Raw genomic sequence first — 15,633 nt, forward strand, 5'->3', positions numbered from 1 at the left:
AAGACTAATTCTTTATTCAGTTCTAACTTCATAGACATCAAATTTACAGTAGTGCTTTTCAACCTAAACATATTTCCTGGTTTAAATTTCTTTGAGGTACTTTCAGATTTAGCAGGAGTGATTGAGGAACTTAGAGCTGGTGTCATAACTCTAGATCCAACTCTAGATAAATCTAGATATAAGATGTTGTAACTCTAGATATTGCTATAATGTGCACAGAAGACTGTAGTACTGAAAATGGCAAAAAGGTATTAAAATAGGGTTTTTTAAAAGTCTATAGCAGGTTTTGCGAGGGTACTTTGGCCTACATTCCATGGATAATTTCAACTTGGAGACACTGAAACAATTCTTGAATAAATCCATGCATATGTAAATCCCATCAATTCAGTTCTATTCTAGTTGGGACTAGAATTGGATATACTCTGTAGATATGCAAGATTGGTGTTTAAGATCTCTGTAATTTATAATCATTCTTTTTGTTTGTTTTGTTCTTTTTTAACTAGTACACTTTACCCTTGGAGTTGATCAATCAACAAAATCTAGCAGAATGGATAGAAATATTGAAGACAGTTGTAGATCGAGATGTACCAGCTGTAAGTGCTTGCTTCCTGTCTTAGTTTGTTCCATGCTTATACATGGAACATGAACGCGCAAATCTTAGAATATATGTAGCTGATAAGTTTTCTTGATCTGTTCCTCCTCTGTAAATTTCACAGGCAATGAGGCAAACTGCTTCTGAAACTGAACAGTGAACTTGCCTTTTAGCTATGGATAGAGGAGTGCTGGGACTAGAAAAAGCACTCAGGATATGCACATGGTTCTCTTGCTTTCACGTAACAGCTTCTTTGAATCACAGGCATCATATTAAATAAATAAATAAATAGTTGGAAAATCTATTTATTTTAATCATTTTACTTCTACAATTCTATTATGATATTCTTGGAGTATACCTATGGACTGAAGCAGACAGCCTAGAAATGGTGGTATCAAGGTGGGCCGCAGGTGCGGTCCCAAGCCAGCTGGAGCAGATTAAATCAACTCCTAAAAGGGCCTTGGTGAGGCTTCTGGCTGCTTTGGGGGCATGTTGGAAAATCTATTTATTTATCATTTAAATGCCATGCCCTCAAAGTGGCCGGAAGCCACTTTATTTGGCCTGTCTGTTTTGAGTCACTGTTTTTGTATGAAATCTTTTGGCAGTATTTGTGAGCATCCCTTTGAACATAGTAGTTTCTGGGGGGGAAACCACAAAAATTTAAATAATAAGTTGAATTCTTATGCTATTAATTTGCTGTTGTTTTAAAGGAAACCCTACAAGTTGATGAAGATGATAGACCTGAATTGCCGTGGTGGAAATGTAAGAAATGGGCATTGCATATCTTGGCTAGACTTTTTGAAAGGTAATGACTTTTCCCAAGATTATTTTTAAAACATTAAGTGTAACTTTTGTTATTACATGCATAATATATAATAGAATTGTCTTGAACTTTTCATTACTAATAATAGGTATGGCAGCCCTGGTAATGTTTCCAAGGAATATAATGAATTTGCTGAAGTTTTCTTAAAAGCATTTGCTGTTGGTGTTCAGCAGGTAAGAAGTTCTTCACATTACAAGTCAGATTGGGAAGTAGTTGCAGTTTACAACTCCCCCACAGATTAAAAATCATATTCAGGTGGCTAGACAACATTTAAAATGGAGTTCTAGTCAAGAGTGTCTGTCTGTCTCTCTCTGTCTGTCACTCAGATAGAAACCACTACAATACTTGATATTTAGCAGAATTTATTTTAGAGTTATGAGGAGATCTTCTGATGATGATATTGAAACTGAACCCAGTTTCGGTGGCTTCGGGTCATTACATTCCAAGCAATATCACCATAAGGTGGTACCACCTACATATCCCCCATTTGCTTTTCTTCATCTGCTGTAGATTATTTTAAGATATTTAGCTGCCTTAATCATATTAGACCATTGGTCTGTTTAACTCACTGTTGTCTACACTGACTGATAGCTTCTCTTGAGTGTTTGGAAGAGGATTTTACAGCTTGGTGAGGAGATGCCCATGGCTTCTGCCTTGCAGAACTACTAAGCTACAGTCTTTCTCTGAGGAACATCGTTTATGTAAACATAGTCTAGGGTGCTTTCAGAGTAAGAGCCTTTGTACACACAGTACTTAAATACATGGAAAATATGTTGATCACTGCTATCTTATTAGGATAGCTAGATTGATGTGAATGGATACTGTGAAAAGTGAATGTAGCACACCCCATCTTTCCTAACATCTTCCTGTGCTAGCAGAGAGTATTCCTTATATAAAAAAACTAGACTTTGTATCTGCAGTTTTAGATATTCCATGTGTAAAACTGCCACTTGAACCAAATCTAGGATTTGTTTTTGTTAGTTATCAACAGTAGAATCCTGAAGGTAAAAACTAATTGTTAGAAATTCTTAGAAAAACTTGATTCCTGAGGTAAACTAATCAGAATTTATTTTCCTAGGTTTTGCTGAAGGTATTATATCAATATAAGGAAAAGCAGTACATGGCTCCTAGAGTTCTACAGCAAACACTGAACTACATTAATCAGGGTGTGTCGCATGCAGTCACTTGGAAGAATTTGAAGCCCCATATCCAAGTGAGTTCTTTCTTATTTAAAAAAAAAAGAATACATGCAGAGCTAAATTGTACCTTATTGTTCTTAATAGGCTGTCTCTAGTCTTGTTGCAACATATTTCACTGGATTATAACCACAGCTCTGAGCTGAGCAGGTAACCTGTTTTAAATTTGCTTGTTTTGAGAAAACTGAGTTTAAAAAAATGAAAGAGAGAGTGTTGCTTGGTGCAGAACAGGATGGTGATGACCTACAGGCAGACTCCAAGTACCCCAAGACTACCCAGAAACTCCTCTCAAATTGGCAAAAACAATATATTTTTTCTTTTTAAAAAGCCCATATTTTTTCTGATAGAGGAATAATAATAAGATGTATATACTAAACTACTAGTTAGATGAGTAAGAAGCCAAAATTGAATTAAAGTGAGGGGGATACCAGTGTTAATACTAGTTAGATATCTTCTTCTTCTTCTTCTTCTTCTTCTTCTTCTTCTATTATTATTCTATAACTTTTTTATTCTTTTATTTGTTCTGTTGATTTATTCTTTATTTGTCCTCCTTAAATCTAATATTTTGTTAGTTTATAATATGATTCTGATGGTTTATATACAGTCAGATGTACTTTTTCATTATTATTCTTTTTATTCTGCAATTTTATTTATATATTTTAAAAAGTTTTTTAAAAAAAGCCCACAGAGGGTAATTCACTATGTTTTCTGGCCCCAGGGCTCTGTTAGGCCCAGGACCAACCATTTCCCAAACATTTAGAGAAAAGACCTTTCTTGGGCTTAGAACAGTCCAAAAAGGCTGTAGGGCAGTATTTTAGGTTTAAAAAGTAGAATCATGCCTGCCCATGATCCCTAGAAGACACAGTGTGAGGTGTGGTCCCTCAAGTCTCCTACAGTTGTGCACTGCTTCTGAAGTTCAAGGAGAAGCTCAGTACTCCAGAAAAGTATTTAACCTCAGTTTCTCATTTTTAATTCTGGAGATATATACAAATCTTTAAAAATTTGGGGCACCTTGCATATTTTTCCCTCCTAGAAAAGTTCAATATATTTTAGGATGCATTTTCCCCTTAGAGTTCAAAATGTATTGCTACAGTTTTTTTCTTTGACTGTGTTCTTTGGTATCATGTAAACCATTCATGTTGTTGTGTGCCTTCAAGTCATTTCTGGCTTATTGTGACCCTAAGGCTATCACAGCAGATTCTGTGGCTGAGAGTGTGTGACCCTCCCAAGGTCACCCAGTGGGTTCCAGTGTCTGAGCAGGGAATCAAACCATGATCTCCAGAGTTGTAGTCGCACACTCAAACCACTACACCATGCTGTTTTCGTCTGCCTAAATACCTAAAAGGCCTCAGAGCCTGGGCCTCTATGCATAGACCAAAAGGCTTGTGCTCCCCCTAGTCTCATGTCATACTGTCTGGACAATGCAAGCCATTAGTCCTGGGCTAGGATCAGGCAGATTGGATGCCGATCTGGTGGATCTTGTCCAAAGGGGCCTTAAACCAGTCTAAAAAGATTGGCTGTTTGCTGCAGAGTTTCTAAGAATTTCCAGAGTGACAGTCAGTAGACTGGACAGCCCCAAACCCCCTTTATCTTCTTTTGCTGTTGTGTCTAGTGAGAAGACCGCTGTCTCGGTCTATGACATCAGATGGGGGTGATTGTCCCTGTGTGTGTAGCCAGGTGTCCTGTTTCTGCCCTTACACGTGGTGACTGGGGTCTTCTCACCAGATTCAATAGTGGAGGCAGGTAATGAGGTGTGGAGGTACGGATCCATGCCACAGCAGTGTGTGTGTGTGTGTGTGTGTGTGTGTAAACACCCATCTGTTGTCATCCTGGTCTGGGGCTTGGCCCATGCTATCCTCCCATCTGCTTAGGATCCCATCTGATCTTAGAAACTAAGAAGGGTCAGCCTTTTTGTATGGGAGACTGCCAGTGAATACCAGGGGTTGAAGGCTATATTTCAGATTAAAGAAATGGAAAAATAGCCTCATAATTATCCCTTGCCTAAGAAAACACTTATGAAATTCATTGCATTGTCATAAGTAAGCACATATGCACACAAACCATACAAAAGAGAAATTGACATATATTTAAATTACATTTTTACCAAAATGATGTATTTAACTCCTTGACTATACTGGGCCTCCATACATGATTTTCCATGGTCTCTATATCAAAAAGATATACAAGACAATAGAATTTTTAGATTTAGGTATTTGTTACTTTCTATTTTTGTTTTTGAAGTACAGTTCCGGACCCCCCCCCCCCCCCCCCCCGTATAAAAGGAGTTCCACCTATGCGTGAGCCCCATTTAAATGAGTGAGGCACGTGCGCACGGCGGTGCACGCACCACAGACACATACGCCATTACCCCATGGGCGTGCTGCCCATATGCTCAAAGCTGTGTAAGGTGTGCCCATGTATGACGCGGGTGCACTGTAAGTTAGCTTTGTGGTTTTGACTTCTAAAAATGTTTTAAGTGGAAGATGTCCAATCTTTTGTAATAGAGCAGTGTGTAAAAGCTATAAAGTGAAAGAATAATTAGATACATTTCCTTATTTCTTGCAGGGGATTATCCAAGATGTTATCTTCCCATTGATGTGCTACACAGATGCTGATGAAGAGCTGTGGCAGGAAGATCCTTATGAATATATACGCATGAAGTTTGGTAAGTGTTTCAAAATTAAATATTTGCATAGAAAGCTTTCTCAGATAGGAAGTATGATGAAAAATGTTGAACATGTTGAGTGCATTTAGTTGTGTTTCTCCTATAACTGTTGTCTCATAAATGTTACTGGGAGTTCCAATACAAAGCAAGATGAATATAACTGGACAAGGTGTTCTGTGTTCCTCTAAAACAGAAGTAGAGAAATATGGGCTACATGCAGAGCCAAGATCACCTTGAATAAATACACCCACACACCCACACATCAGATTGCCACATTCCCATCTCCCCTCTCCCCTCATTTTTGAGGGGTGTGTGTGTGGGTGGGTGGGTGGGTGGGTTGGTGTTTGATAAAACCTTGCAAAGCCTCTGACTGATAGTAATCATTTTACTGCATTTGGGGATGCTTTAGTCCTCCCCCTTTTCTGGAGGTGCAGACAAGGTTTAGTCCAGACAAGAAGTGGTCAGTCAGCAGTTCCAAACCCCTTGGATTTGCCTACTTCTTTTCCAAAATCAAGGAAATTATGACTCTCTCCACCTCTCGGATCCAATTGTGGCTCAAATGTTGGTCTTGCTATGCTGTGCCACATCAGGTCAGATTAGTTCCCCCTCTAGACCTGTGTTATCTATTCTGACATAAAGTAGCCCTACAGGGTTTTAGACAAGAGTTTTTTCCAGCTACCTGATCCTTCTATGCAGGCATACCAAAGAATGAACCTGGGACCTTCTGTTTGCAAAGCATGTTCTATATCTCTGAGGTGTGGCCCTTCCCTGCTGCTATTACATTGGAAAAGCAGGGCCGGTCTTTTGCATTGGAATCCTGTTCGAAGCATAATACATGGCTCAGGCCTCCCAGTGGTACATATATTTATTCAAAAACTGTGTTGAGTGGAGCATATTACATGGAATTACACATAGAATGAGAACCTGGTTTTATAAATTTCCTTGGGGTAAATGTTCTTTTTCTCAGGTGAACTTCCTGAAATAATATTGACTCCATAGACAATACAATATTTGCTTGGCTTTTTAAGTAACAGTAAGAGAGAATTTTTTTACTGCCTCAAAGATCCTTGAGATTTCAGTCAGCATGGAATATTATATTATATTGTGCTAGAATTTGCCCTAATCTGTACATATGCACAGACTGGATGATGAGTGGACTTTAGAATATTTTAGTTTAGAAGTGTTTTTTTTAAGAAAACACTTTAAATATTGTTTGATTATTATAGTTCTTAGAAGCAATAACTCATTGGACACTGCAGTACTGAAATCTTTACATATCTAGATGCATGGAAAGCTATAATATACTCTAAAAACTTAATGAAAGTTCAGAATAGAAACTTCTGATACATGGGGATTAAAGTGGTTCTGATGTCTGAATTTACTTTTTGTTTTGTGCTAGTTCTTTTATGTTCCAAAAGACAATATTTAAATTATTGTTTTTACAGATGTGTTTGAAGACTTCATTTCCCCAACAACTGCTGCACAGACATTATTGTTTACAGCATGTGGTAAAAGGAAAGAGGTATGCTTTGTAAAGATTACTTTTAGTCCAAAAGCAATAGTCCTCCTTCCTGGTTTGTTTCTCAAACCCTCATATGTGTTAGCTGTGAAATTGTTATTACTGGGCATTTGAATGAATGAATGACTAAAGATTCCAGGCCTTACTTAAGTTTGGGGGTCTCATTGGCTAAAGCTGCTTTTGATGCCTTTCCAGGCAACAACACATGGCCACTCTTTGTATTAGTACATGCTGTACTGCCATCTGTACACACAGCTCTGTACATTAGAGACGGGATCATTGTGCAGTGCTGCCAGGTCAACTCCCTATCCCTGTAGCCCATCCATGCTCTTGGTCCTTGTCAGCTCCCAACTGACAAGGACCAAGAGCATGGTGTCCTAATATGCCATATAGGGACACCAGGCAAGAGGGGCTCATGTCTATATTTGATATTTATCTAGCATTTATCTATCTAGTGGTTTGATCATTGCGCTATGACTGTGGAGATCAGGGTTCAGTTCCCTGCTTGATCATAAAAATCCACTGGGTGATCTTAGATAAGTCATACTTTCTCAGCCGCAGAGGATAGCAATGGCAAACCCCCTCTGAAGAAACCTGGCAAGAAAACCTTATGGTAGATTCTCCTTAGGGTCTCCATAAGTCAAAAATGACTTGGAGGCATATAACAACATAGCATTGGAAACAAGAAAGTGTTTCTGAGGATTCTATTTAAATCTTTAAATATTAAGAAACTTTCTAATTAGAATATTGGCTATAAACGTTTTAATAAATGATCTCTTTTTAAAAATCTTATACTAGGTTTTGCAAAAGACGATGGGCTTTTGTTATCAGATTCTTACAGAACCAAATGCTGATCCTCGTAAAAAAGATGGAGCATTGCATATGATTGGTTCTTTGGCTGAAATACTCTTGAAAGTAAGTTCCTTTTGAGTGGCTTATTTGAATTCTCTTGTGCTTATCTTCGAGTGCGTTATTTCCATCACATAAAGATGACATTGAAAAACGTTTTTAACTATATCTTGTTTGCTAGAATAATTATAGCCAAATCTAATCCCATGGCAATATCTTTATTTACTAAAGGTTTATGCACATACTAACTAGAATAAATTACTATTGTGCTGCTGTGGCGGGAGGAGTTGAACAAGTTTTTTTGCTGGTTTTCCATCTCTCCCAGATGGTAGAGGCCTAAAATTTTATAGAATGTTTTTAAAAGAATTTCCTTGTTGTTTAGCTAGATAAGTTGTCATATTTTAGATCCAGTTCAGTCATCCAGTGGTTGAATGCTTCCTTGATAGACTTCCAAGATGCACAAATAATGTGGCTGAAGAGATGAATATGGTCATTAACTTTACATTGCGCAAGAAGCTATGACCGAAGTCTTTATTTTCTCTTCATTAAAACTAACCATGAATTGAGGGCAACCTCACATCTGCCACAGACTCTCTGATATATGTAGAACATTTGGCCCTTTCTTCGCTGCACCAGACATACTGGAAAATGGGAAATAGCAAGAAGCTGTTGCTTTTCCAAAGCCTGGCATAACATGAGATAAAAGACTATACTTCCCTTTAGATATGGTTGTCATCACAATTTATGTCTGCTAAGGCAAGCCAACATATCAAACCTTGATAGTGAGACCTTTTAGCCTTTGGAAAGGGGAGAGTAGGAGCATTGTAGTACCTGAGTAGGTAGTCCTCTACACCTACGTGCAGAGAGAGAGAGAGAGATCAGATTTGCTACTTGTTGGCAGGTTAACCTTCCTCTCCTCTACTGGAAAAGGGGGTAATAAGTACTGGATGGTTTTCCATAGATGCAGGCCTAGTGTGTTAAATGCCATAAGTGACCTTAATTTATGTATTCATCTAATTTATGATACAATGGTGTAGTTCTATTAACTGAATATGGGGGAATAACTTCTATAGGCTGTATTTCATGATGTGTTAGTTTTGCCCACTGTTGGGTTTATTGGTTTTAGGTTGGTATATTCCCATTTAAAAATTACCTGTTCACAGTATTAATAGGATGGTCAATTAGAAATAATTCTTCTAAAATATGTACTTCTGTATGTAAAACAAACAAAAAAACCTGCTGTTTTTCTTAATATTCGAACAGAAAAAGATATACAAAGATCAAATGGAGTACATGCTGCAGAACCATGTGTTTCCTCTCTTCAGCAATGAACTGGGTTACATGAGAGCCCGGGTAAGTACAAAGCTGGTTCCAACTTCCTGTACTCCTTTCCCATTTCTGTCCTGTGTGAAGATATCTAGTCAAAAGGAGGAGAAGCCTCATGTAGTTGCTTTGTGAAATATGCAGTGTGACGTACCGAAGAGTGGATGGTGTCTGCTGAGTAGGTGTTGTTAATCAAGTTTTGGATGAAACTAGGGCTTAGAAGGCCACAAAGTTCTGTGCCAGGTTTTGTTTTCTAACTCCCATATGTGAGAGAAAGCTCCCAAGGGCGAGGGTAATAATGGTGTCAGTGATCTATTGGCAATAATAAGATTATTGGCAATAATCTTTGAAAACTCCTGGAGAACAGGAGAGATCCCAGCAGACTGGCGAAGGGCAAACGTCCCCATCTTCAAAAAGGGGAAAAAAGAGGATCCCAACAATTATCGTCCAATTAGTCTGACATCAGTACTAGGAAAGATTCTGGAGCAGATCATTAAACAGAGAGTCTGTGAACATCTAGAAGGCAATGCCATAATCACAAAAAGTCAACATGGGTTTCAGAGAAACAAGTCATGCCAGACAAACCTAATCTCTTTCTTTGATAAAATTACCAGCTTGGTAGATGAAGGGAATGCTGTGGATATAGTATATCTTGATTTCACTAAGGCCTTTGACAAGGTTTCCCATGACATACTTGCAAACAAGGTTGTAAAATGTGGGCTAGACAAAGGAACTGTTACATGGATCTGTAATTGGTTGACCGGCCGAACCCAAAGGGTGCTCAACAATGGCTCCTTTTCATCCTGGAGAGAAGTGACCAGTGGGGTCCCACAGGGCTCTGTCCTGGGCCCAGTGCTATTCAACATCTTTATCAATGACCTGGATGACAGAATTGGGAGCATACTTATCAAATTTGCAGATGACACCAAATTAGGGGGAATAGCTAATACCCCAGAGGACAGGATCAAGATTCAAAATGACCTGAATAGACTAGAAAGCTGGGCCAAAGCTAACAAAATGAAATTCAACACAGATAGCCCTGTTTAAATATTTGAAAGGATGTCATATTGAAGAGGGAGCAAGCTTGTTTTCTGCTGCTCCAGAGAACTGGACCCGGAACAATGGATGCAAGCTACAGGAAAAGAGATTCCACCTCAACATTAGGAGGAACTTCCTGACAGTAAGGGCTGTTCGACAGTGGAATGCACTCCCTCGGAGGGTGATAGAGTCTCCTTCCTTGGAGGTCTTTAAACAGAGGCTGGATGGCCATCTGTCAGGGATGCTTTGAATTGGATTTCCTGCATGGCAGGGGGTTGGACTGGATGGCCCTAGTGGTCTCTTCCAACTCTACGATTCTATGATTCTATGATCTGGGTTGTTAGTCCCCAACTAGAGTAAATTCATTGTATCAGTTGAAATTTACATAAGTATTGATTTATAAAGTTCCATTCATTCAGCAGCTGGGATTAACAATTGGATTTAAGCCTTAGTATCATTGCTTTTCCAGCCAGTGTCCCTACTAGTTAATTTCCATGAATAATATTTGTCAATATTGTATCAACAATATTTTTCTGTAACCACTTGTGTAAGTTTCATTTATACAATAAACCTGAATTATGATATGATCATAATATGATCACCTAAGACAATCATAGAGTTGGAAAATACCACAAGAGCCATCCAATCCAACCCCCTGCCATGCAGACATTCACAATCAAAGCACCCCGACAGATGGCCATTCAGCCTCTGTTTGAAGACATCCAAAATCGGAGACTCCACCACACTTGGAGGGAAGTGTGTTACACTGTTGAACAGCTCTCACTGTCTGGAAGGTCCTCCTAATGTTGTGGAATCTCTTTTCCTGTAGTTTGCATCCATTGTTCTGCATCCTATTGTCTGGAGCAGCAGAAAACAAGCCTGCTCCATCTTCGATATGACATCCCTTCAAATATTTAAACAGGGATATAATATCATCTCTTAAATGTCTCTTCTCCAGGCTAAACATATTCAGCTCCCCAAGTCTCTCCTCACAAGGCATGTTTTCCAGACCCTTCATCATTTTGGTTCCCCTCCTCTGGACATGCTCCAGCTTCTCAACATCCTTTTTGAATTGTGGTGCCCAGAACTGTACACAGTTCCCAACCTTTGGTCCGCCATTTGTTCAGCTTCCAGAAGCCCAGTTAACTTGGCCCACAGTCAGGAATTATGGGAGCTGAAGTCCAAATCATCTGGAGGACCAAAGGTTAGGAACCGTTGATCTAGGAGGAATACTTCTCTCCTCTAGGATAGATGGCGAAGTTTTTAAAGCTTAGGCAGATCAGTACAGTTGCAAGGAAGGATTGTTTTTCTGTCCATAAAAGCAGTGTCACAGCAGATTGATATAAGACCGTTAATTCTTCCTCTCTTTAGAAACTGTTTCTCCTTTTTAAATGGCAGGTCATCCTTTAATTCTCCCCTCCTTCAAATGAAGGCAATTGAAAGGGCTACAGTAACATCTGCATAGCTTCTAATCTGTGTCTGGTAGCATGGTTCATATGTGTTCTACATCTAGACTGTTGCTCACATATATCCTGTGGCGTAAGAGCAGCTTGAGGTCGTAGTACTTGCCTAGTGTTGTCTAAAAACACCAACCAGCCACAAAGTTCTCCAAGTATGTGTAAAGGAAGAAAGTTGATAAAATGTTACAATGTAATTTAAGCATTTCTGTTTCTTATTCATAGTTTTGATAGATCAAAACAGTTATGTGCGTATGTGTTAACCATTTGCTTTCCATCATCTCTAGGCTTGCTGGGTTCTTCACTATTTCTGTGAAGTTAAGTTTAAAAGTGATCAAAATCTGCAGACAGCACTTGAGCTCACAAGAAGATGCCTAATTGATGACAGAGAAATGCCTGTCAAGGTGGAAGCTGCCATAGCGCTACAGGTTTTGATTAGTAATCAGGAGAGAGGTACTTTTTCCTGCACTGAAGTTTACATCTAACAAACACAGGCAATTGAAAGTGTCCTCCTGCTCCTCTTCTATTTATTTATACTCACCTTTTCCCCTAAATTGGGACTTTAGGTGGCTTTGCACATTAGTCTAACCATTATTGTAATAATACAAAATCGAAGGCTTTCACGGCCAGCATCCATAGTTTCCTGTGGACTTTTGGGTTATCTGGCCACATTCTGGAAGAATTTATTCCTGATGTTTTGCCTGTATCTGTGGTTGGCAACTTCAGAGGTCTGAGGATACTAACTACAGATGCAGGCAAAAGGTCAAGAATGAATTCTTCCAGAACACGGCCACACAGCCTGTAAAAACCACAGAAAGCTATTGTGATAATAGCTAAAGTTATGTTTCTGAATAATCATATTGAAATACGTTCACCTAAAATAAAAATCTGGACTTGTTTCAGGTAGGCCAGTGTAAATTCCCATGGAAGGAAATTTTGTAGCTAGGGAGCAGTCTTCCAGAATAACCTCTCCCATGTACTTACCACATGAGCCTGTGACAATGGTGTGGCTATGAGAAAAACCTTCCTCAAGGATCTTGACCAGGCTCATATAGGGACAGTGTTTTAGATAGTTTGGATCTGAGTCATGTAATGCTTTATAGGTCATAACCAACATTTTGAATTGTGCATGAAAAGGAACCAGTAGCCAGTGACGCTCTTTCAACAAAGAAAGTTATATGTTCCCTGTAACCAATTCTAGTCATCAATATGGTCACAGCATTTTGGATCCACAGAGTTGTTGGAACGTTTGTACATACCTCTGAAGCAGTATGCCTGGATCCAACCCCAAAGAGGCACTCTGAGCTTGGGCTCACTGGAGAAAAACGTCTCCCACACAGAGAAGCAGCAAACGACATGCTGAGCTCTTAGACAGAGGCACTTTAATCTTTGTTCCTCAAATCAGTACTCACACAGACAGAATCTCATGCCTGTACAATACACCATACAGCACCCACACTAGGCGTTGGAGCTCCTCCCTTATATACATTTGCCATCTCCAAGCATTTAGTCCAGCCTCTTCCCACTGAGTCACATCTATACAAGTCCCCCATGTGGCATGACTTTGCACTTTCTGCCACTTGATGATTTTATGTCCTGCCATGATTGTATCATACCACATTACTTCATTTGGGTCTAAATGCCTAGTCATTATGGCTTCCTTTGACCTATAGTAACCCTGTTACCTTTGTCCCACATCTGGACATTTTCCAGGATCTCTCAATCCTGACAAAAGTTTTTAAAGGGGTTACGTAGGCAGCCTCATGTTGCTTGTGCTATGGCAATCCAAACAGGATGTAATCAAGGCATGTGTTACAGTAGCTAGATCTGCATTATCAGGAAGAGGTGTAGGTAGTTGTTGTGTGCTTTCAAGTTATTTCCAAGTTACGTTGACTCTTACAAACTTATGCAAACCTGTCATGGCAAGAGTTTTGGCAAGATTTCTTCAGAAAGGCTTTTCTTTTGCCTTCTTCTGAGACTTGCCCAAGGTCATGCATTGATTTCCATGGCTGAGTCGGGATTCATACCCTGGTCTCCAGAATCATCCAATTCTGGTATAGCTAGTGCAGTAACTTTAACTGTGCAAATGCATTCCTGTCCACTGCTGAAACCTGGGTATCCAGGCTTCTTTAGCAATTGAGAACATTGGCTTAACTAACAAAACATCTTCCTCAAAATTAGATAGAAAGGAGAAACAGAATAGGTTGTAATCTGCATTCTGGTGACACAGAAAATTTCTCCCAGTGGTTTCATTTGCATGTTGAATGGCATGGGAAATAAAACCACCCCACCCCCTTTTCAGCTATAGATCCCTAGTTGTTAGCTAATTATTTTAAAACTATATATGAAATTCCACTGTCCCTTAGCTTTCTGGCTTATCACCACCCATCTCTAATTGTCCTTTCCCTCTTTAATGCTTTTTAGCCAACTCAAGGCTGCCAAGGGAAGTTGCTAGATACATTCAGTATTCCTATATTTGCTGGCATCCTCTTCAGCGTTTGAGTGGGAGAGGAGGAGGAGGAGGAGGCAAAAGGAACAAAAGGGGAAAGCAATTACTTGGTTTAGTCTGAAGAAACATTTTGGATACTGTCATTGGGGGCTTAAGCATATCAGTGACAGAAACTGTTAGAAAAATATCCCCCATAAAAGCAGCAAAGGATGGCCATTCTTTTTCCAAAGAGGAAACAATGCAAGTATGTCAGAATGTGCATCTCTGTTTGAAACAAGTGTGGCCAGCACTAGTTTATATAAATACAAGATGGTGAATATATATTTAAGGTAATTCATAACAAGAAGCTGAATTAAGGTTTTTTTCAGGGTACGTTCATCATGTTGGGGATTTAAAGTTGCCATCTTCCTATAGATTACAGAAAAGTAATCTCTCTCTTCTTGTTTGCTTTGCAGCTAAGGAGTATATTACTCCATTCATTAGACCTGTGATGCAGGCTCTTCTTCATATTATTAGAGAGACTGAGAATGATGACCTTACCAATGTAATTCAGAAAATGATCTGTGAATACAGTGAAGAGGTTACTCCTATAGCAGTAGAGATGACCCAGCATTTGGTAAGTCAGCTTATGCGTTTGTCAGCATTTCCATTGCTTATATTGTACTCCAGCTCATGTCTTAATATTCTGATGACATTTTCTTATATGTCCTTATTTACATTCACAGAGAATTTAAAAATTTAAATAAGCTATCCTATTAAAAACATCACTAATTTAAAACAGTTTAAAAGCAATTAAAATATAACAGAGAATAAAAGTACAGCACCTTCATTAAAAGCTATTCTGCACCAACCAGATAATAGTCAATATTGATGAAATGCACAATAATCATATTTGCTCTGTGGTCAGTAGGTCATGTTTGTTCTGCATTAATGTTTTTACAGCACAAATTTTAAACCTTTAATTTGCTAATGCATGCATGTTTTGCTAGGTAATAGAAATAGAGTTTAAACTCCGAAATACAGACAGCCCCTCTTTTCAGTTGCTTGGTTTTGGATGTTCTGCTGTTTCAGCAATCTAAATTACGGCCATGGGCTTCACTTTTGGCCACTGCTGCTTATTTTCTCTCTCTCTCAATGGACTCAGCATATGTTATTGCTGTGTGCCTTCAAAGTTGTTTCTGACTTATGATGACCCTAAGGTGAACCTACCATGGGTTTTCTTGGCAAGATTTGTTCAGAGGAGGTTTCCTTCCCCTGATGCTGAGCACATATGACTTGCCCAAGGTCACCCAGTAGGTTCCATGACTGAATAAGGAATTGAACGCTGATCTCCAGAGGCATAGACCAACACTCAGACTACTACACTACTCTGTACTTGGCATACTGGGTTTTTCCTCCCTCAGATCCAAAACACACTGCAGAAATAATCCATTTTAAGACTGCTTTAACTGCCCTAGGTCAGTGCTAGGGAATTCTGGAAACTTTAGTTTTGTGAGACATTTAGCCATCTTTGTCAGAGAGCTGTGGTGCCACAATAAACCACAGTTCCCAGGATTCCCTAGCACTGAGCCAGGGCAGTGAGAATGGTCTCAAACTGGATTATTTCTTCAGTGTGTTTTGGACCTCAGTCTACTAGCCTCCATCTAGTGTTCAGTCTTTTTTCCTTTGGAAGCCAGAAAAGGCTGGGGATCTGCTTTTCAATAAATTCCACCTTTGTCAGTC

General features: G+C 39.2%; 1 protein-coding gene and 1 non-coding gene across 3 annotated transcripts in view; both read left to right on the plus strand.

Annotated features, from left to right (window-relative positions):
- Positions 1–15,633, plus strand: part of IPO7 (importin 7) — a 76,124-nt gene that overhangs the window by 40,392 nt on the left and 20,099 nt on the right. For both annotated transcript variants that reach the window (XM_089521152.1, XM_089521153.1), the window contains exons 6-15: positions 504–593; positions 1,303–1,397; positions 1,504–1,588; positions 2,494–2,628; positions 5,177–5,276; positions 6,722–6,798; positions 7,594–7,710; positions 8,908–8,997; positions 11,750–11,915; positions 14,367–14,527. In XM_089521152.1, the coding sequence (XP_089377278.1) occupies positions 504–593; positions 1,303–1,397; positions 1,504–1,588; positions 2,494–2,628; positions 5,177–5,276; positions 6,722–6,798; positions 7,594–7,710; positions 8,908–8,997; positions 11,750–11,915; positions 14,367–14,527 (1,116 nt within the window). The remainder of the gene's footprint in view (positions 1–503; positions 594–1,302; positions 1,398–1,503; positions 1,589–2,493; positions 2,629–5,176; positions 5,277–6,721; positions 6,799–7,593; positions 7,711–8,907; positions 8,998–11,749; positions 11,916–14,366; positions 14,528–15,633) is intronic.
- LOC149314457 (small nucleolar RNA SNORA23) lies at positions 11,453–11,622 on the plus strand. The gene has a single exon (XR_016281180.1). It is a non-coding gene; the product is annotated as a small nucleolar RNA SNORA23 (small nucleolar RNA).

This window comes from Sceloporus occidentalis, unplaced genomic scaffold (genome assembly GCF_023333645.1).
Source record: "Sceloporus occidentalis isolate IW3139 unplaced genomic scaffold, rSceOcc1.0.p SCAF_4, whole genome shotgun sequence".
Taxonomy (NCBI): Eukaryota; Metazoa; Chordata; class Lepidosauria; order Squamata; family Phrynosomatidae; genus Sceloporus; species Sceloporus occidentalis.